Genomic DNA, 24,127 nt, shown 5'->3' on the forward strand with positions numbered 1-24,127 from the left:
CTAATAGCTAGTAGCTAGTTAGTTGGCTAGCACCTGATGGAGGTTCCAGTTATAAAGTATAAAAATAGCAGATCCGTACCACATTGGGTGAGGCGGGTTTCAGGAAAGTATAATTAGTTCGTAGATGGAAAGTGAGATTAAGATATATACAAAAAACCCACGAAGAAACAGACTAATTACATGGGACACGACAAATACACGTCCGACTGCTACGCCATCTTGGAACACAAAAACATATACTGAAGTTACTAGCTACTGTAGCTATTGCAGTCATAACACACAGACCTGCCTTTGGACCATGGACCATTAAAATAATTTGTTTCTATTAAATACTATTGCTTAATCATAGACTGTGGTTTCAGTGTATGGGTAATAGGGTATAATATTGTCGCCTCAGAGCACAATTTGGCAAGTGGATCACTCTAATTTGTCCAATATCACACTTAATGAAGCCAGTTACTCTCTGGAAACGGTAATCATAGTAAAGTGCATTAGACATTAGACACATACACACACACCTATGGACTTCTGTCTCCTCATGGTGCCACCCTTGGCAAGTATGCCCAGGAATGCCCCCCCTCTAGGACTGCCTGGCACAGTGGGTGGTAACACTGCCACTCCACCCTGGCGGTCGTACATGGACTGTAAACCAGATTGGGTAGAGTTAGAGTTTGACATATTCACAACACACTGAGTATTGACCAATACCGTACTGTACATTGCTTTAGATAGAAACGTCTGCTAAATGGCATATACTATACTGTGTGGAGTAACTCACATTCATGTCAGTAGGCGTGACCAAACAGCGGCTGGAGGGGCGTGGCTTAATGGTGGCCACCTTCATGTCCACGGCATTCTGGGAAGGTGACACCTCGTCCACTTTATCTGCAAGACAAACCCCACCCCCTATGAGTGACAGGGTAAATAGGGCAGGACTTCCTTAAGCCTAAATATGTCATGGGCCAAATGCGTTCGCAAGCCAGTCATTTTCATGACCCCTTCCTCAGTTTCCAAACTAAACTGAGGCTGAAACAGAGAAAAAAGAAACACAATAAAATTACTTTAAAAAACATGTAATTTTGGGAAGAGGCCAGCCTTGGAAGCCGTGCAAGCCTTATATTGCAAGCCTTATATAGCTTATATTATGTCATATTTAGTTGTATTCATTTTTGGAAAGGCTCCATGCATTTGGGGATGTTACTGTACTTAGAGTGACTTGAAAACATATCCTCTTCTTCTGACCATCTACACACAGAGGGAAGAGAATGGATTCAGCCTTAACCAGGACTTCGATTAGTAACAACCTCTAATACACACATACGCACAAAGAAATGCACACACACACACACAGAATCATACGAACATACACACATATTCTGACACTATGGGTGACTTCTTCTATCTGGCCATTTTCTGAGGCATGATGTGTATATATTCTGTTTCCGATGCCACTTCAGTAAATGAAACCACTCCAAATTCATCCATATTCCATACAATCCGTTATGCCGTGTAGATCCTGCTATTTAACATTATTGTTAATCTGTTGCCAATCTTTCCATTCATATGGGACTGAATTGAAGATTTATTCTAATTCATTTTTTTATATTATTATTTTATTTGACCTTTATTTAACTTGTCAAGTCAGTTAAGAACAAATTCTTATTTACAAACCTGGACGACACTGTGCCAATTGTGCACCTAATTCTTGTAGCAGGATCAATAAAACAGATGGCATGAACCAGTTTTGAGATGTGAAAACCTCTGACAAACTTTGATTTTGGGGTGAACTATCCATTTAATAGCTCTTGAGTTACCTGAAAAAACCAAAGTTAAAATGTTCACCTATGTGACTATGCGTCTGACATAAGCAATGTTTGAAATATAATACCATGTTATCACGTTATTGAGTCTGTGATGTCCATTCAGGAGGCACAGAGATTAGACTGGAATAAAATCATGCATTCTCATTGGTGCAAACAATTACATTCAATGACAAATCAACTTACTACTGTCAATTCCATTTAATTTCCAGTCAATTCCGGAAGTGAACAAATATTCGGATTTGGAATTTTGTTTACTTTCTGAATAGTCACAGTTGGTATTCACGTAATAATAAGGAATTCCCCTCGACCATGGCCACAAAATGTGGAAAACCAATATACTTTCCTATTGACCCCCATTGTAAAAGAGACAACTTCGTTGTAGATTTTTTGTTATACAAGAAATAATAAAACATGCTGAAAAGCTGCTGTGTTGTTCAAAGTACATGGAGACAGGTCAAAAATCACCACCTACGGTTCGCAATGCTCCCACATAGGGAAATAGAGTTTACGAGAAGAGCCCTATGGCTCCAGGCTATTCGGTGTGGGAGAGTGGGTAATGTGGAGACGAGGTGTCCAAGTAGGCTACACGTAGCTATGTGTGCAGAAAACATTGAATCACAGGTAAGACATTTAACTTGTTTAGTACAGTCTGTTTGTAACTCCACCCACTACTTGTAGCTGTATAGTCCGTTTGTTTGTGCTGGTGGTCTTGGCTAGCTTAATGTTCCGGTTGGTAGCTAACGTAAACTCACCGCATTCCGTACAAATGTGCGTAACCACGACATTCAAACGAGGCTACAAAGAAAACTAATGGGACTGTAGCAACTGTGTTGACTTCTAAATTGGGGGTGTGAACTAGGTTTCTATTCAAGCGTTGATCGACATGGTAATGGCTCTATAGTATTGGAGAAAAGTTGAAAAAACTGACCCTCCGTTACATCTTGACGTGTCATGTCATAACGTACAGCACTCGTAAAGCAACTATTTCTGTCTTACAATCTCTCTCCACCAGGTGTAGCACTTCTCTCATCTTTAAAAACAAGAAATGGACAGTGACGGGGCTAAGGGGGGGATACCTAGTCATTTTTTTCGTCATCATTGCATGCGATCATCATTCTCAAAGCTGCTGTTTACTTCTAAGATCACTTTAGCACCGCCCTAAAAACCCGATTCAAAGTCGACACAAACCTTCAAATAGGTATGTAATGACACATTATATAAACTCTTTATAGTGTTTTATTTACATTTTAGAGGCGATAAGGTGATAAGTTGAACAGATCGAGTGAAAAAATCAATTTTCCCACACGACATCTGTCCTTCTCACTATAGCGCATTAGTTTCGCTTCCCCACCCGCCATTTTTAAAAAAGACCCGAAGGAGCTCATTGCCTTCTTGAATTATGCAGAAACGGGCAGCATGAAGGTCTCGGCATGAATTCTGTTGGAAAGGGAAGAAATTGTGCTTTACAATGGTATTGAAATTACAGTTGATCTGGAAGTATTACGTTTTTGGGGCGCTAAAATAAGGTCAATTGTACGGACCAAGGCGATGTACGAGTTTACATGAGTTTACGTTAGTTAGCACTAACTCACTCAAGTGGCTGCTAGCATCATCATGAAAAGGTGCATGAGGGAAGTTTTTCTTAGTAGTGCGAACGCTAGAGAGCAGGTAATGTTGAAAAGTAATCTTTAGACATGTACTTTTCTTAAATGTAGTTTTGTAATTGACTAAAACAAGCAGACAACAAGAATATTGCGTCTGAAAAAGGTGAAGTTTTTGCTGTGAGCCAATGGGGTAACCTAAGTATCCACAGGTTGTTTTCCTCACAGGCGGGCAGGATCATTCTATCTAATACCGACTGGGTCTATTGACCGGAATTTGAATGGAACTGACCCCAACCCTGCTTGTTGTACCGACTTTATCATGCAAACATTACCAGACAATGACATACTAATAGGTATGTTTCTCAGGGGGATACACATTTTGTAAATGATACAAAGACACTTTGTAAATATAATTTTTAAAAGATTGTTAATACAGTCAATAAAACCAATACACAAGTCAGTGATTTGTGGGTTAGTCCTCAAGTCATCCATACAACATACTGTACTTTGTGTGAAACATGCCTACGTAACTTACCACCTTTCTTTTTCCTTAGTGTAGCTTGGGAGGGATAGAGAAAGAATGCTCTGTATTTGATATGTGTATTTGACCCGGGTCTGATGAAAAGTACACTACATGGCCAAAAGTATGTGGACATCCCTTCAAATTAGTGGATTCGGCTATTTCAGCCACACCCGTTGCTGACAGGTTTGCCGCCATTGGACTCTGGAGCAGTGGAAACGCGTTCTCTGGAGTGATAAATCACGTTTCACCATCTGTTAGTCCGACGGACGAATCTGGGTTTGGTGGATGCCAAGAGAACGCTACTTGCCAGAATGCATAGTGCCAACTGTAAAGTTTGGTGGAGGAGGAATAATGGTCTGGTGCTGTTTTTCATGGTTGGGTTAAGCCCCTTAGTTCCAGTGAAGGGAAATCTTAACGCTACAGCATACAATTACATTCTACACGATTCTGTGCTTCCAACTTTGTGGCAACCGTTTGGGGAAGGCCCTTTCCTGTTTCAGCATGACAATGCCCCGTGCACAAAGCGAGGTCCATACAGAAATGGTTTGTTGAGATTGGTGTGAAAGAACTTGACCGGCCCACACAGAGCCCTGACCTCAACCTCTTTGAACACCTCTGGGATGAATTGGAATGCAGACTGCGAGCCAGGCCTAATCGCCAAGCATCAGTCCCTGACCTCACTAATGCTCTTGTGGCTGAATGGAAGCAGGTCCCCGCAGCAATGTTCCAACATCTAGTGGAAAGCATTCCCAGAAGAGTGGAGGCTGTGTTAGCAGCAAAGGGGGGACCAACTCCATATTAATGCCCATGATGTTGGAATGAGATGTTCGACAAGCAGGTGTCCACATACTTTTTGTAAATGTATATGCATGAAAAGCAAAATACCAAATTTGTAATGAGCAGCCATAGAGATAATACTCTATGACATTCTCTATCCTATACAGCAAGAAAATACGGTATTAAAATAGCAATGAACAGTAAAATGAGTAGTAGAATTCATGCATGTGTCAACTGAGATCAGGGACATAACATACAATAGTGACATTGGCCTGACACTTTTCAGTTCAGCAAGATCTCCCTTTCTCTCTCTCTTAACCTCTCCTCTCTATCTCTATCCCCAGCCTCTCCTCTCTCCCTTAATTGATCTCCTCCTCTTTATCTCAATCTCTCTCTTCCTTTCCTCCCACTGTTCCTTCAGTAGTGTTATTGATGTGTAAAGTGTTTCTCCTGTTTTCTACCTTGCACACAGTGTTAATTTCGTCAACAATAACTATGGTGAAAAACACTTATCAACTACCTATTTTTTCCTGACAAAATGAGGACAATAATAAGATGAAAGGCCCTGGAAAACAACTATAAGTTACTTTTCATTTCAGTGATGAAAATGTGATGAGAATTCCATGTGAGATTAATGGACATTTAATTTGACATGAAGTTTGTTTTTAACTGTTTTGTCCAATCCTAAACGTGCATGAATAACATTTCATGCAATCCCCTCATTGGCAGAATTAACATCTTTCAGTTGCCCGGTCTGATTGAGCTGATCTGCCTGGCACTCCCACACAGCTCCCAGGCGGTCACTTCAGTCATTAGTCAATGTTTTGAACTGATGCGAAGCCAGGACACTTGACTTGTAACTAACCTCAACTAGAAACAATTTTTACACTCTCTCTTACTTTCATGGAGGCTATTTTTGCTTCGATCACGTCAGAAGCTCTATTTTCCCATCTGTGCTGCAGCTCTTGTGCCACGGTCTGCAAATTCGAGTTGCGGTTGCTTTTTGCCTATGGGGAAAATGAATGCTATTTGTTGAATATTAGGAGAACAGTAATACTTCTGGCATTTTTGTAAAGCTCAAATTCTCCCCTTTTCAAAGAAACTGCTTCTATTTACCCCCTTGACAGTTATGACGGAGAAAAAAATCAGAGCTGTAAATTGTTTAACCTCTAGCGAAGGCTTTTTAGTCTATATGGTTAATTATGAATGGCATTGGTTACAATCTGCCACAATATCAATGTTGCCAGCTAAGGTATACAAGTGGATAGTAGATCTAGTTGGACAACACTTTCTGAATGTGCACATGATGGAAGTTAGAGGTAGCCTAAATATTCATTATTTAAAGATGCACTACAGTGGTTCCTCCTTTAAAAGTTGCGAGCTTACACCGCGGGACTTAGAGGTACCCAGCGTCACGGCTTCATTGCTCCAGACTACCAAAAGGGGGAGTTAGAGCACTCATTATGCATTTGGGTCCCAAGGTTTAAATATGACCAATTATATCGAGTGGTTCCAATGACAAATTTGACATGAGCCACCTGTCACTTGCGACTTTCTTCAGAAAAGATGGCTGACAAAACATTATGGTGGAAGCAAATGTAAGTAACTATAACGTCATAACGAGTCAAGCAAACAATGTACAATTGAGAGGAATATGTTAGTTGAAGTACAGACAAACGATTGTGCATATTTTTTTGTCATAAAGTTAATTTACGAAAATCGCTATTCAGCAAGGTTTTTTTTCAGTCATATCCAAAACCAGGTGTATCAAACTCCATTCTTTGAATGATGCTGTGTCTGCATGTACAGTTGAAGTCGGAAGTTTACATACACTTAGGCTGGAGTCATAATTTTTTTTTTCAACCACTCCACAAATTTCTTGTTAACAAACTATAGTTTTGGCAAGTCGGTTAGGACATCTACTTTGTGCATGACACAAGTCATTTTTCCAACAATTGTTTACAGACAGATTATTTCACTTATAATTCACTGTATCACAATTCCAGTGGATCAGAAGTTTACATACACTAAGCTGACTGTGCCTTTAAACAGCTTGGAAAATTCCAGAAAATTATGTCATGGCTTTAGAAGCTTCTGATAGGCTAATTGACATTATTTGAGTCAATTGGAGATGTACCTATGGATGTATTTCAAGGCCTACCTTCAAACAAAGTGCCTTTTTGCCTGACATCATGGGAAAATCAAAAGAAATCAGCCAAGACCTCAGAAAAACATTTGTAGACCTCCACAAGTTTGGTTCATCCTTGGGAGCAAATGCCTGAAGGTACCACGTTTATCTGTACAAACAATAGCAAGTATAAACACCATGGGACCACGCAGCTGTCATACCGCTCAGGAAGAAGACGCATTCTGTCTCCTAGAGATTAACGTACTTTGGTGCGAAAAGTGCAAATCAATCCCAGAACAACAGCAAAGGACCTTGTGAAGATGCTGGAGGAAACAGGTACAAAAGTATCTATATCCACAGTAAAACAAGTCTTATATCGACATAACCTGAAAGGCCGCTCAGCAGGGAAGAAGCCACTGCTCCAAAACCGGCATAAAAAGCCAGACTACGGTTTGCAATTGCACATGGGGACAAAGATCGTACTTTTTAGGGAAATGTCCTCTGGTCCGATGAAACAAAAATACAAATGTTTGGCCATAATGATCATCATTATGTTTGGAGGAAAAGGCTGATGCTTGCAAGCCGAAGAACACCATCCTATCCGTGAAGCACGGGGGTGGCAGCATCATGTTGTGGGGGTGCTTTGCTGCAGGATGGACTGGTGCAATTCACAAAATAGATGGCAACATGAGGCAGGAAAATTATATGGATATATTGAAGCAACATCCCAAGACATCAGTCAGGAAGTTAAAGGTTGGTCGCAAATGGGTCTTCCAAATGGACAATGACCCGAGGCATACTTCCAAAGTTGTGTCAAATGGCTTAAGGACAACAAAGTCAAGGTATTGGAGTGGCCATCACAAAGCCCTGACCTCAATCCTATAAAACATTTGTGGGCAGAACTGAAAAAGTGTGTGTACGCGAGGAGGCCTACAAACCTGACTCAGTTACACCAGCTCTGTCAAGAGGAATGGGCCAAAATTCACCCAACTTATTGTGGGAAGCTTGTGGAAGGCTAACCAAAACTTTTGACCCAAGTTAAAGAATTTAAAGGCAATGCTACCAAATACTAATTGAGTGTATGTAAACTTCAGATCCACTGGGAATGTGATGAAAGAAATAAAAGCTGAAATAAATCATTCTCTCTACTATTATTCTGTCATTTCATTCTTAAAATAAAGTGGTGATCCTAACTGACCTAAGACAGGGAATTTTTACTAGGATTAAATGTCAGGAATTGTGAAACTGAGTTTAAATGTATTTGGCTAAGGTGTATGTAAACTTCCAACTTCAACTGTACAAATTATTTGTGACATTGTGGTTACAATAAAGAATGTAAACAAGTTGTAAACAAGATGTGCTCTATTTACAGTAGTGATGGACAACTGGAGGCATTTTGAAAACAGGTTTTCAAACACTTGTTTTTCACAACTGTACTGTAGCAGGTGTAGCCCATCATGCAAATGTTTACTATTAGCAGGACAATATACTTTTTATAGCCCGGCTACTGGTGTGAAAGTTCGATCGGGTTTAAATCAGGAGACCTACATGTAGAGTGAATTAAAACATTAAAAAAAGATATACAGTAGACCTACCGAAGGTGTTGTAGGTCTTTTATTTGTTTATTTTTATTTAACCTTTAGGGTGGTACCATTCTGCTCATCTGATGAAGGTGCTCATGGATGAGATTCAAACTTTGAAGACAGAGATCGAGTCATTGAAGGCAGACCAGCAGAAAGAGAAACATTATCTGAGGGCAGAGATACGGGTGACAGCTGATGCATTGGTCCAGAGCCAGGCGGTACCAGGCGGTACCAGGCGGTATTGGCAGAGAGTCACTCCTCATTTGTGGAGAGTCAGGCGGCATTGGCAGAGAGTCAGGTGGAGAATGACGTGTTGAAAAGGGCGAGGAATGAGAGGGCGTCACAATCCATGTCAGGCACACCTGTGAGCTCTGGAACTCCACCTCCGACAGGCATAGTCAACATACGTGGCGGGTTCGTCAGGTCGTCGGTTCACCCTGACATTTCCATTCCTCTTCTGACAACAGAACTTGACCAACTGCTCACCAGGCACAGCAAGGGCCGCCCGGACCGGTATGCTGTCCTGCTTTTCAAAGGATGTGTAACCGAAGAGATACCACGTGTGGGTACAGAATACAAACTGGGATGGATCCCGAGGCAAATGTGGCTTACCAGTGAACCTGGTCATCATTAATACTGTGTCTCAGAAGTTTCTGTCCATGACTGATGCAACACGGAAAAGCATTAAAGACAGAGTTAATGAGTACTTGAGTTCACCAAGAAAGTTTGGACATAGCTTTCTCTCCCTTATGTAAGGAATTAGGCACTTTCCCATGTTTACTACAGTATAAACGGTAGGCTATGTTTACTTGTCAGACTGCACAGTAGCCTAATAAACAAATGCAGGTTGCTTGTCTTCAAAATGCTTTATTATCCAAATGTAAAAGCAAATACTGTACAGTATTTCTTCATCAGCATTTTTATGCTTTCGTTAATAAAATAATGATAAAAATACTAGTTATGGATCCATAACGAATTACTATGGGAATAAATATCACTGAATTACAGAAATATTGGAACAAAGTTGTCTAACGAAGGTAAACAAATTGTTGCTTACTGGAAAATACTCTTTCAAACACAAGGTCAAGTTGTACAGCGCCATTATGGCTATGAGCAGGGCTATATTTTGGCCTTTATAAATATTATTTTGGCCTTTATTCAGATTACAATCGCTCACTGTCATTTTTTTGAAAACAAAATAATCTCCAAAATATTGTTTATATATATATATAGCCTTCCCGCTGTGGACGTCTATTTCAGCACCGTTTCGCGCTGCTCTCAGACAAGCATGGAGAAACAAATGTTAAATTATATTCTTAAGATATGTGTTGACTAAATATAAGTGAAGTCTGCTACATAATCAAGTTAGGTTTCTCCAGAAATAAATAATTCAAGATAACAAACTGGCTTTATTTACAAATTTGTGAGAATGTCTCACCCCGTGTTCAAGAATTGCCTTTTTCTCGCTCACTCTAGGTTAAATGAAAACGAAATCTCCAAAATATTGTTACCTTTTAAACAAAGCGATTATTATTAATTCCTTTAGAATTATATAAATTCCCCTTTGGATCTGTGAGAATATCTTAGAATATCTAACGGGAAATTCCCATTAGATATTCATGTAGAATCCTCCAATCCTCTAAATGTAATTATTGGTGGAGAGTCATGTCATTGAAAAATATATATTTAGATATACTGTAGGCTTACCATAGGCAAAATGAGTCTCACTAGTGTTGAGTAATGTGCTGTGTCTTATTTATTTAAAGAGCATATTGAAGTTAGAAGCAATAGGATTTTAAGCAAAAGCCTACAGCTATTTTAGCACCGTTTCGCGCTGCTCTGAGACAAGCATTGGGACTGGACTTGATAAATCAATGAGATTTTTATTTTCACTTAATCTCCGTTTCGGTATTGGTTTGACTAGAAATAGAAAATTAGGGTGCAGAAATGTTATGCTCTTAGTGTAACCTTTATTTAACTAGGCAAGACAGTTAGGAACATATTCTTATTTACAAGGACAGCCTACTCCTTCCTCCTCGTCCGGGAATTGAACCCCAGTCTCCTGCGTGCCCTGCCCGCATGACACGGATTCTTTAGCTAAATAGCCCAGTACTGTACTGCTGACCCCCACGTTGTACAGCGCCATATTTCTGTTCCATCCTAACGGAAACCCAGAGGGTTTTTATTGGAATAGAAACACCATAATATTAATCAAATTAATTAAGCAAGTACCAGTAAAAAGTTTGGACACACCTACTCATTCCTGGATTTCTTAATTTTTTTATATTTTCTACATTGTATAAGAATAGTGAAGACATCACAACTATGAAATAACATATATGGAAACAGTTAAGAACAAATTCTTATTTACAAGGACAGCCTACTCCTTCCTCTCCATTGGGGAATTGAACCCCGCTCTCCCTCGTGCCCGCATTCTGTAGTACAGACATGGCCTGCTCCCCCTTATGTAAGGAATTAGGCACTTCCCCATGTTTACTACAGTATGCATTGTAGGTTATGTTTACTTGTCAGACTGCACAGTAACCTAATAAACAAATGCAGGTGGCTTATATCTTCAAAATGCATTAAATGCTTTATTATTCAAATGTAAATGCATATACTGTACAATACTGTATTTCTTCATCAGCATCTTTATGCTTTCGTTAACAAAATAATAATAAAAATACTCTTTCAAAATGCAGATGTTAATTTAGTTATGAATCCGTAACGAATTACTATGAGAATAAATATCACTGATTTACAGAAATATTGGAACAAAGTTGTCTAATGAAGGCAAACAATTTAGAATAGTTATGCTGTAGCCTACTCCCGACCATCACGTTTTACAGCGCCATAATTTCCATTTCATCCTAACGGAAACCCAGAGGGTTTCGTTTTTCGTTTTTCTCGGAATAGAAACACCATAATATTAATAAAAATGAATTAAGCCAAATTTCTTAAAATCAATCCCATATACTATGTTATTACAAAAAAGGTTTTAAAATCTCTGGTAATGCCAATATGGAAGACTATCAAATGCTTCTCAAATATGCCCTCTGGTGGTCAAACTAGCACTAACTTGCATTAACAGAAACAATGGGTGACAATTAGATAACGTGCCACAGAATGCTGCAGCAGCCCACAAGGTCTCCTGCAGTATGACGCAACTTTTAAAGGAGTAACCACTGTATGCCATATCCTGGTTACAAAAACTTCAGTTTATGTGACAAAACAAGTATAGTGTAGAGAATCATTGTACCATCTAAAACGCTGTGAAATATCTTTTCCATAACCAAAAATATTGTCTTTTCAGCTGTTTGAAGCTGGTGTACAACACTTTAAGTAAAAGACGCAAAAACTAAACTTAAGAACGGGAAGCATAGAAATAGCCAACATAGAACATATCTACTGCTTCTTAAACTTGCTTTCAAAGCGAATGAACGATCTATAACTCACATTTCTATGTGAATTTGGTCAGGTAACCCAAAAAGTTACATATTGCAGCTTTAATAGAAAAGAAATGCACTGACTATTATGTGACTAAAATGGCTATGACTAAAACGACACAAAAGATTGTCCCGAATTTAACTAAAACTAACAAAGGATGAAATTACTAAAATGTGACTAAGACTAAAAATACATTGAAAATAGAGGCCAAAATTAACACCACAAGTTTCATCCCCATTCACCCTCTCTCTGTTTCTCTCTCTTCCTCTCCCTACTCACAGTCTTCTCTCTCTCTCTGGTTCCCTGCCATTTTCCCTCTCTCTCTCTTTCTCCCTATTCCTTGTATTTGATCTCTCTTCTCTCTCCATCTCTCTTTCCCCTAGCTGAGTTAGAATGGTGGCGCTATAGCGTAGCGTGCGTCCCTAGCTACCCACCAGTTCCGCCTCCTCTCACCGGTGGTCTATAGCAACCCTTCTCAGAAGCGCTGACTGTTCCCTCTGTCAGAACACATTACCGCCACACTGCGCTCCCATTCCACACACGGTCCCTCGAATGAGATCTGGCCCAACACACATACACCCATTCACACGTGCATACACACACTCACAAACAGAGAAGCATAATCACACACGCAGATGCACGCTCTCACACACAGACACACATTCACAACCGTGTCTGTGTTTCTTACGCAAATCAAATTGTATTGGTCACATACACATGGTTAGCAGATGTTAATGCGAGTGTAGCGAAATGCTTGTGCTTCTAGTTCCGACAGTGCAGTAATATCTAACAAGTAATCCAACAATTTCACAACTACCTCATACACACTACTGTAAAGGGATGAATAAGAATATGTACATATAAATACTTAAGATTTCCTAGGGTAACAATGTAAGAAATAATACATAAAAAACTAAATACTGCATAGTTTCCTAAGAACGCGAAGCGAGGCGACCATCTCTGTCGGCGCCATCTCGCTTCCACTCAAAGATACTAATGCAACTCTAATGCCATCTTTACAACATGCCAGCTCCTCGTTTCCATGGTAGTTACACACCAAAAAATCTGTGGAGGTATTTTCACAAACGACCGCTTCTCATGCAATGATGCAGAAAATCACTGTGAGAAATCCCAGTGATAAATAATAGCAAAAATATTACAATAATACATGGTTAACATAATTAACAGCATGTTTTGGTTTGAACCAATGGGCTTGACACTACAGCTTAGCTTCACGGGTTCAAAAGATGAATAAAACGTCAATGAATCAGCATGTTGAATATGTTGAATATTAGATGCACTTCCCACACCAGTATGCAACATAGTGTATGTTTAGCTCCACTCCTTACCTTTACTGATTTCCACTAATGGGAGATAAATAACAAACCAATAGGGACAGAAGGGAAAGATCGAAAAGAGGGCGTGGTTAGAGAGTCTCGTCTCAGTGACTCCTTTGTGAGATCCTATCAGATTGCCCCTTACCTAGTTCTTCCAGTTCAGAGGTCATAGACTTGGAGCGCATAGACAGGGCGGTGGTGGGGGCTCTCTTTGGCGGTGGGGGGGCTAAGAGAAAGAGAGAGAGAGAGGCCGAGAGAAAAATACATTTGGAATTGGGACTTTATTGGCACATTTCAACAACCAAAATACATTTAGCATTTTTGCATGAGCGTTGGTTGTTGGGACAGCATTGTGCTACTACTGAAGGTGGTGCGTACATTTTTCTAGCATAACATGAAGTGGTGTAGGGATGTAGTACCTTTTTTACGTGCGGTATCCTCAGGGTCCATATTCCTGCTGACCGTTACCACTTTGATGATGAGGCTGTTCCCTGCATGACGGATCATGTTGACCACCTGCCTGTGGCCCACCTTCACCACATTCTCTTGGTTCACCTAACAACACACACAACACACACTCTTACAATACACATATTTATATATCTGTGCTCTAACACACACACACACACACACACACACACACACACACACACACACACACACACACACACACACACACACCCCACACACACAGCACACACACAACAACACCACACACCACAACACACACACACACACACACACACACACACACAGAGAGAGAGAGAAAGAGTGGTATTTAGGGAAGTTGTTACTATCATACATATATTTCTACAAGAGAAACTGTTGTGTTTTTCAAAATGTAAACAAATGGGGATCACACAATACTAAAACTGGGCTGGCCCATCTTGGGCTGGTGTGGGCTAGCCTGTGATGGGTTGGTGTACGCTATACTGTGTTGGGCTGGTGTGGGCTTGGTATGGGCTGGCACGTGTTGGGCTGTAACCAGTGCCTGTCACCTGGTTCAGGTTCACCTACCAGGATATTTACAAACAGCCCAGGAAAGAAATCATAGTCATAATAATAATAGTCATTGCAAAGCACACTGCCCTATCCCATCTAGACAAGAGGAATACCTATGTAAGAATGCTGTTCACTGACTATAGCTCAGCATTCAACACCATAGTACCCTCCAAGCTTTAAGCTCGGAGCCCTGAGTGTGAACCCCGCCCTGTGCAACTGGGTCCTGGACTTCCTGACGGGCCACCCCCAGGTGATGAAGGTTGGAAACAACACCTCCACTTTGCTGATCCTCAACACAGGGGCCCCACAAGGGTGCGTGCTCAGCCCCCTCCTGTACTCCCTGTTCACCCATGACTGCATGGCCATGCACGACTCCAACTCAATCATCAACTTTGCAGACAGCACACAACAGCAATAGGCAAAATACCTGCCCTACAGGACACCTACAGCACCCGATGTCAAAAGAAGGCCAAAAAGATCATCAAGGACAACAACCCCCAGAGCCACTGCCTGTTCACCCGGCTATCATCCAGAAAGCGAGGTCAGTACAGGTGCATCAAAGCTGGGACTGAAAAACAGCTTCTATCTCAAGGCCATCAGACTGTTAAATAGCCATCACTAGGTGGCTTCCACCCAGTTACATAACCCTGCACCTTAGGGGCTGCTGCCCCAAATACATAGACTTGAAATCCCTGGCCACTTGAATAATGGAACACTAGTCACTTTAATAATGTTTACATATTTTTGCTTTGCTCATCTCATATGTATATACTGTATTCTATTCTACTGTATTTTAGTCTTTGCCACTCCGACATTGCTCATCCTAATATTTATATATTCCTTAATTCATTATTTTACTTTTAGGTTGTGTGCATTGTGTGTATTGTTGTGAATTGTTAGATATTACTGCACTGTTGGAGCTAGAAACGCAAGCATTTCGCTACACCCGCAATAACATCTGCTTAACATGTATGTGACAAATAAAATTTGATTCTGAGATGTATTGGCTAACGACACAATCATTGGTGCTTTTTTGTGCTTGTGCACATTAAATATCGTTAATGTAGGTCTCATAAAATGTATTTAATACATGGCTCATCAGGCTCAGGCATCAGGTTTGAATTTTCATTCTGATCAAAGTTCTAATCAAATCCAGACATATTTATATGGTCTATAATGCTTTTGAATGACACTTCCGGTTTTGGCGGGAATTACCAGGTTACCTGGGAGATAAGTGATTTATTCTCGGGGTGGAACACTTGTAAAATACCCGGAAAATATTCAACCCTAATTTGAACCATCTTTATTCCAACCAATTCAATTCATACTAACAATGTAAGGAAGATTGGGGCTAGTTGATAAAAATACATAACATTCAACGTGAAGTATTGTCCTTTCAAGTCATGTGTAAAAAAGTTGTTTAAGATAACATTTTCTTTAGCCACCATAAGCTAACAGTCAATGGAAGTAATAAGGGCACTAGAGCATGTTTCTGAATGGCAAAATCTACTTTAAGTAACGTCAAACGAATATGGAGTTGATTTGAGTTGATTCAAGATGATTTGGACATTTAAAAAAACACTTCCATTGATTGTTAGCTTGTGGTGGCTAAAGTTATCAGAAGTTCACAGTAGCTGTTTAAAACACCACAACAGCTAAGCAGTGATTTGGACTGCTCATGAATTTAAATAAATTATTACTCTGACACTTTTAAAGTGATGCCCCCCTCTGTCCTTGATTGTTCCCAAATAAGTCTATATAACACAGTTGTTGTTAAAATCTTTATATCACAAACAGAACTGGAGTTATAACCAGTTATAGGAGGGAATGTAATTTATTGAATGGTTTTCGCCCATTGCCCCTCCTTCTCCTGACATTAAGGCCTGCTCCCCTCCTCCCGACAGTTGAAGGTGCTGTTCCCAGTTGATAATCATCCCGGATAATCATCCCATTTTTCTAAATGTATAAAGTTGCCAGTGCGAAGTGATGCGCATTTCGTGTCTGGAACAGTGATAATTTGAAACAGGGCTTAATTTGGCAAGCTAACTTTTTTGGGGGGGGGGTATTATTTTCGATATACAGAATAAACTAAATCAAAAATATTGACTTAGTTTATTCTGCCTGTTCTTTTGAATTTTCCAAATGGATTAACAATTCCGCATTAAACACTGCATGGTTATGAATTAAAGTCACAACATCAGTTTGGTGAGTAGGCCTATTTTTTATTTATCCTTTATTTAACTAGGCAAGTCAGTTAAGAAAAGATTCTTATTCACAATAACGGGCTACTATCACGCCCTGACCTTAGAGAGCCTTTTTATTTCTCTATTTGGTTAGGTCGGGGTGTTATTTCGGTGGGCATTCTAGTTTTTCTATTTCTTTGTTGGCCGGGTATGGTTCCCAATCAGAGGCAGCTGTCTAACGTTGTCTCTGATTGGGGATCATACTTAGGCAGCCTTTTTTCCACCTTTAGTTTGTGGGATCTTGTTTGTGTGTAGTTGCTTTCTGCACTGCATGTAGCTTTACGTTAGTTTTTGTATTTTTTTGTTATTTTTCGGTGTCATTTAAATAAACGTAAAATGTACGCCTACCACGCTGCACCTTGGTCCAATCCATCTCTAAACGAACATGACATCTTACCCGGACAAACCTGGACGACGCTGGGCCAATTGTGCGCTGCCCTACGGGACTCCCAATCACGCCACTCGGGAGGCCTAGGCTTAATGATTCTCATGAAAATACGCTCTTTGCCTTTATCAAACTAATGTTTTTGCATTTTGTCAGTGTGGAACCTGTTTATATTTAGGGGGTTATAGCCTAGGCCAGAAATGGGCAACTTTGATGGAGGTGAAGGCCTCATTACGAGGGGCCACAGTGGCAAAACATTTTAGCGGCCCGTCGTGACAGCGAAGACAAAAAATATATTTTTAAAGATAATTTCCTGCAATTATGCAAATTCTGCCATTGGGCATAGAGAAAATGTTGTCATTTTAAAGCACATTTGTGCAATTCTACTGTCACGCCCTGGCCTTAGTATTCTTTGTTTTCTTTATTCTTTTAGTTAGGTCAGGGTGTGACATGGGGTATGTTTGTGTTTTTGTCTTGTCTTGGGTGGTTGTAGTGTCTAGGGGGATTTGTTAGAGTGTATGGGTTTGTGTTGAGTCAATGTTTCTAGGGAAGTCTATGGTTGAGTGAATGTGTCTAGGTATGTCTATGGTTGCCTGAGTGGTTCTCAATTAGAGACAGATGTTTTTCATTTGTCTCTGATTGGGAGCCATATTTAAGGCGGCCATAGGCATCATGTATTTGTGGGTAATTGTCTATGTTGAACGTTTGTTGATTGTCCATGCACTTACGTCATTTAGCTTCACGGTCGTTTGTTGTTTTGGTTTGTTTTGTGTATAGTGTTCGTTTTCGTGTTTTTCCTTTCTTCTAATAAAAGAAGATGTATTTTGCACACGCTGCGCCTTGGTCATCTCTCTCTCCTATAGACGATCGTGACATCTACACATTTTGCCATGGGTCTGAGAGAAGATTTAGCAGTTGTATAACTCATTTCATGCAATTCTGCAAAATGTGCACAATGTCAATTGCACAAATGTGTTTTAAAATGGGGTGTAGAGAAAAATGAGCAGTTTTACAGATAATTTCCTGGAATTTTACAGATTTATTCAAAAGGTGGAGGCAAATGTTTGCAGTTTTTAATATGATAACTGATGATCAATGGGCCCCACCCCGGTCAGTAAATCGACCATGCTTACTAAAAGTTTCAATAGCTGGCCGCTAGACTAATTTACCAATCAATTTTTTGGGGCTGACATTGGCTAATTGAGTGACTGCTGATGCACAACCAAACTTCGAAATTGCACCTTGTGTATTCTATTATTCTAACTCTCAACAGTAAGTTGAGACCCCGACTGAGTCCACCCCCCAATTTAAAATAAATATATTTTTATGTTTTAAATTGGTCCGCAGCCCTACAAAGGGGCCACCAGTTGCCCATCTCTGGCCTAGGCTAACCAATTCTAAATGGCACTAGCAGTTCGCAAAGTAGCCTAAGAGGAAAATAGACGGGACTCAATTATTTCCAAACTGCAGATCGTTGTTAGAACCCATACTGTATTTCCCTACTTCAATCAACCAATACATTTTGAATGTGATAAAACTGACATCATTGTCAAGGAATGTCGCTTGTGTAGTATCCCATCAGGTACGTTTTATAGGCATTTATTTGTGTAGGCCAAACGGGAGCTTGTGTGCACACTCAGCACGCACGTGTGTAGAGGGAGCGGTCGGGAACGCGATGGAGTGAGTAAGACACAGACGGGAAAGGGAATTTAGGGAGAAGAACTGTTTCGTGCTTGGATTGATTTCTTTTTTGTTGAGCCCTGCAAATGCACATGTACAAATGGAAAACTAAAGTAAAAGCAAATTAACAATGTCTTCAAGACAACATTTATTTTTCTTTTGTGGACAAAATGTAACTTACCCGTTCAGGCAGCAACAAATCACATTCCACTAAATAGTTTTACAGTATACAAAAAAAAAGGGATCTCTGGTTAAAGATCTAGTTTCAACGTCCGTTCAAGTACTCGAGTACCCGTAGTCAATGAGAGCGTACAGAAAAGCATACACACTACAGAACTGGCTTTGTATAACAAGTGAGGGAGCAGTGTGAGTGTGTGTGTGTGTGAGGGAGGGAGAGAGAAAGAAAGAGTGTGTGTGTGTGTGTGTGAATATATTCGTGTAAGAGGGGCTTTTATGTTGAACGCAGGCAGGTTACTTGTTAAACCCACAGTGGAGGGGCTGTACATTTGTGGAAGATTAGAAGCACAGCCTCTTGTCTTGTGGTGTGTGTTTGTGTGTATTCCCTTGATGAAAGTGGGAACAGGGAAACTTCAAAGCAGGCTCATTAAACGTTACCTGCTCTCCAGAGTGTGCGAGTGCATCAGTGTGTGTTTGTGTGCCTAAGGGAGAGAAATGATGTGTGTGTAAATGTTTGGTGAGTATGCATCGTGGTTTATTTGTTTGTGTATTTATGGTGAATCTTTCTGTGTCTGAATGAGTGTGCTTGTAGTGATGACGCACAACTCCAGATAGAAGAATCTGGATTCTGATGAATCATGCTGCTGAGCACGGAACTATCAAAGGATGAGTACACACACACCGACACACATAAAACACACACACACACACAAAAAAACACACACATACACACACACTTGAAGTCGGAGGTCTACATACACTTAAGTTGGAGTCATTAAAACTCATTTTTCAACCACTCCACAAATTTCTTGTGAACAAACTAGTTTTGGCAAGTCGGTTAGGACATCTACTTTGTGCATGACACAAGTCATTTTTCCAACAATTGTTTACAGGACAGATTATTTCACTTATAATTCACTGTATCACAATTCCAGTGGGTCAGAAGTTTACATATACTAAGTTGACTGTGCCTTTAAACAGCTTGGAAAATTCCAGAAAATTATGTAATGGTTTTAGAAGCTTCTGATAGGTCCTTGACATCATTTGAATCAATTGGAGGTGTACCTGTGGATGTATTTCAAGGCCCACGTTCAAACTCAGTGCATCTTTACTTGAAATCATGGCAAAATCAAAAGAAATCAGCCAAGACCTCAGAAAAAGAAATGGAGACCTCCAACGTCTGGTTCATCCTTGGGAGCAATTTCCAAACGCCTGAAGGTACCACGTTCATATATACAACAATAGTACGCAAGTATAAACACCATGGGACCACGCAGCCGTCATACCACTCAGGAAGGAGACGCGTTCTGTCTCCTAGAGATTAATGACTTTGGTGCGAAAAGTGAAATCAATCCCAGAACAACAGGAAGTACTTGTGAAGATGCTGGAGGAACACAGGTACAAAGGTATCTATATCCACAGTAAACGAGTCCTATTTCGACATAACCTGAAAGGCCACTAAGAAGGAAAAGCACATGCTCAAAATCGCCATAAAAAGCCAGACTAGGGTTTGCAACTGCACATGGGGACAAAGATCATACTTTTTGGAGAAATGTCCTCTGGTCTGATAAAAACAAAAATACAAATGTTTTGGCCATAATGACATCGTTACGTTTGGAGGAAATGGGGAGGCTTGCAAGCCGAAGAACACCATCCCAACCGTGAAGCACGGGGGTGGCAGCATCATGTTGTGGGGGTGCTTTGCTGCAGGAGGGTCTGGTGCACTTCACAAAATAGATGGCAACATGAGGAATGGAAAATTATGTGGATATATTGAAGCAACATCTCAACATCTCAACATCTCAAGACATGAGATGTTGAGTAGCGAGTCGGAGTCTGAGTCTGAGCCGAGTCTTCTCTTGCTCTACTCTCCCGTTACGGGGTTGAGACGCCGAAGGCTCCCACCTTAGCTTGACAATTGAAAACATAGTCATTGGCGACTCCATTACCCGCAGTATTAGACTTAAAACGAATCACCCAGCGATCATACACTGTTTACCAGGGGCAGGGCTACCGACGTTAAGGCTAATCTGAAGATGGTGCTGGCTAAAGCTAAAACTGGTGAGTGTAGAGAGTATAGAGATATTGTTTATCCACGTCGGCACAACGATGTTAGGATGAAACAGTCAGAGGTTCACAAGCACAACATAGCTTCAGCCTGTAAATCAGCTAGAAAGATGTGTCGGCATCGAGTAATTGTCTCTGGCTCCTTCCAGTTAGGGGGAGTGATGAGCTCTACAGCAGAGTCCACAACTCAATCGCTGGTTGAAAACTGTTTTTCTGCCCCTCCCAAAAGATAGAATTTGTAGTAATTGGCCCTCTTTCTGGGACTCACCACAAACAGGACCAAGCCTGACCTGCTGAGGAGTGACGGACTCCATCCTAGCTGGAGGGGTGCTCTCATCTTATTTACTAACATAGATAGGGCTCTAACTACTCTAGCTCCACAATGAAATAGGGTGCAGGCCAGGCAGCAGGCTGTTAGCCAACCTGCCAGCTTAGTGGAGTCTGCCATAGCACAGTCAGTGTAGTCAGGTCAGCCATCCCCATTGAGACTGTGTCTGTGCCTCGACCTAGGTTGGGCAAAACTAAACATGGCAGTGTTCGCCTTAGCAATCTCACTAGGTAAAAGCTCCTCCATTCCTCATTATTGAAAGAGATTGTGATACCTCACATCTCAAAATAGGGTACTTAATTTAGATCCCTCACGTCAAAGGCAGTTATAGTCAATGAACTAATCACTGATCATATTTGATGTGATTGCCTGACTGAAACATGGCTTAAGCCTGATGAATTTACTGTGTTAAATGAGACCTCACCTCCTGGTTACACTAGTGACCATATCCCCGTGCATCCCGCAAAGGCGGAGGTGTTGCTAACATTTACGATAGCAAATTTCAATTTACAAAAAAAAAAAGACGTTTTCGTCTTTTGAGCTTCTAGTCATGAAATCTATGCAGCCTACTCAATCACTTTTTATAGCTACTGTTTATAGGCCTCCTGGCCATATACAGCGTTCCTCTCTGAGTTCCTGAATTCCTATCAGACCTTGTAGTCATAGCAGATCATATTTTAATTTTTGGTGATTTAATATTCATATGGAGAAGTCACAGACCCACTCAAAGTCTTTCGGCCATCATCGACTCAGTGGGTTTTGTCCAACATGTCTCTGGACCTACTCACTGCCACAGTCATACTCTGGACCTAGTTTTGTCCCATGGATAAATGTTGTAGATCTTAATGTTTTTCCTCATAATCCTGGACTGTCGGACCACCCTTTATTACGTTTGCAATCGCAACAATAAATCTGCTCAGACCCCAACCAAGGAGCATCAAAAGTCGTGCTATAAATTCTCACAACACACAAAATTCCTTGACGCCCTTCCAAGACTCCTTCTGCCTACCCAAGGACGTCAGAGGACAAAAATCAGTTAACCACCTAACTGAGGAACTCAATTTAACCTTGCGCAATACCCTAGATGCAGTTGCACCCCTAAAAACGACAAACATTTGTCATAAGAAACTAGCTCCCTGGTATACAGAAAATACCCGAGCTTTGAAGCAAGCTTCCAGAAAATTGGAACGGAAATGGCCCACAAAAAACTGGAAGTCTTCGACTAGCTTGGAAAGACAGTACGTGCAGTACCGAAGAGCCCTCACTGCTGCTCGATCATCTACTTTTCCAACTTAATTGAGGAAAATAAGAACAATCCAAAATTTCTTTTGATACTGTTGCAAAGCTAACTAAAAGCAGCATTCCCAAGAGAGGATGGCTTTCACTTCAGCAGTAATATATTCATGAACTTCTTGAGGAAAGATCATGACATTAGAAAGCAAATTACGGACTCCTCTTTAAATCTGCATATTCCTCAGGGCTTAGCTGTCCTGGATCTGCACAGCTCTGCCAGGCCTGGGATCGGGAGAGACACTTAAGTGTTTTAGTACTATATCTCTTGACACAATGATGAAAATAACATGGCCTCTTAACCTTCAAGCTGCATACTGGATCTATTCCTACTAAACTACTGAAAGAGCTACTTCCTGTGCTTGGCCCTCCTATGTTGAACATAATAAACGGTCTCTATCCACCGGATTGTTACCAAACTCACTAAAAGTGGAGTAATAAAGCCTCTCTTGAAAAAGCCAAACCTTGACCCGGAAAATATAAAAAACTATCGGCTATATCGAATCTTCCTTTCCTCTCAAAAATTTTAGAAAGCGTTTGCGCAGCAACTCACTGCCTTCCTGAAGACAAACAATGTATACGAAATGCTTCAGTCTGGTTTTAGACCCCATCATAGCACTGAGACTGCACTTGTGAAGGTGGTAAATGACCTTTTAATGGCGTCAGACCGAGGCTCTGCATCTGTCCTCGTGCTACTAGACCTTAGTGCTGCCTTGACACATCGATCACCACATTCTTTTGGAGACTGGAAACCCAAATTGGTCTACACGGACAAGTTCTGGCCTGGTTTAGATCTTACCTGTCGGAAAGATATCAGTTGTTCTCTGTGAATGGTTTGTTCTCTGACAAATCAACTGTACATTTCGGTGTTCACAAGTTCGTTTTAGGACCACTATTGTTTTCACTATATATTTTACCTCTTGGGGATGTTATTCGAAACATAATGTTAACTTTCATGCTATGCGGTGACACACACGCTGTACATTTCAATGAAACATGGTGAAGCCCAAAATTGCCCTCGCTAGAAGCCTGTGTTTCAGACATAGGAAGTGGATGGCTGCAAACTTTCTACTTTTAAACTCGGACAAAACAGAGATGCTTGTTTCTAGGTCCCAAGAAACAAAGAGATCTTCTGTTAAATCTGACAATTAATCTTGATGGTTGTAAAGTCGTCTCAAATAACTGTGAAGGATCGGCGTTACTCTTGACCCTGATCTCTCTTTTGACGAACATATCAAGACTGTTTCAAGGACAGCTTTTTTCCATCTAGTAACATTGCAAAAATCTGAAATTTTCTGTCCAAAAATGATGCAGAAAAATTTATCCATGCATTTGTTACTTCTAGGTTAGACTACTGCAATGCTCTACTTTCCGGCTACCCGGATAAAGACTAAATAAACTTCAGTTAGTGCTAAATACGCTGCTAGAATCCTGACTAGAACCAAGAAATTTGATCATATTACTCCAGTGCTAGCTTCCCTACACTGGCTTCCTGTTAAGGCAAGGCTGATTTCAAGGTTTTACTGTTAACCTATAAAGCGTTACATGGGTTGCTCCTACCTATCTTTCGAGTTGTCCTGCCGTACATACCTACACGTACGCTACGGTCACAAGACGCAGGCCTCCTAATTGTCCCTAGAATTTCTAAGCAAACAGCGGGAGGCAGGGCTTTCTCCTATAGATCTCCATTTTTATGGAACGGTCTGCCTACCCATGTGGAGACGCGATCGTCT

The 24,127-nt window shown here is 40.7% G+C and overlaps 1 protein-coding gene across 1 annotated transcript in view; it reads right to left on the reverse strand.

Annotated features, from left to right (window-relative positions):
- Nucleotides 1-24,127, reverse strand: part of LOC111974395 (SH3 and multiple ankyrin repeat domains protein 2-like) — a 176,940-nt gene that overhangs the window by 39,979 nt on the left and 112,834 nt on the right. The window contains exons 16-22 of the mRNA XM_070447184.1: nucleotides 13,642-13,777; nucleotides 13,368-13,448; nucleotides 5,235-5,243; nucleotides 3,966-3,986; nucleotides 779-885; nucleotides 517-642; nucleotides 188-206 (exon numbers count right to left, since the gene is read on the reverse strand). Of these exons, the coding sequence (XP_070303285.1) occupies nucleotides 188-206; nucleotides 517-642; nucleotides 779-885; nucleotides 3,966-3,986; nucleotides 5,235-5,243; nucleotides 13,368-13,448; nucleotides 13,642-13,777 (499 nt within the window). The remainder of the gene's footprint in view (nucleotides 1-187; nucleotides 207-516; nucleotides 643-778; nucleotides 886-3,965; nucleotides 3,987-5,234; nucleotides 5,244-13,367; nucleotides 13,449-13,641; nucleotides 13,778-24,127) is intronic.

This window comes from Salvelinus sp. IW2-2015, linkage group LG15, assembly GCF_002910315.2.
Source record: "Salvelinus sp. IW2-2015 linkage group LG15, ASM291031v2, whole genome shotgun sequence".
Lineage (NCBI taxonomy): Eukaryota > Metazoa > Chordata > Actinopteri > Salmoniformes > Salmonidae > Salvelinus > Salvelinus sp. IW2-2015.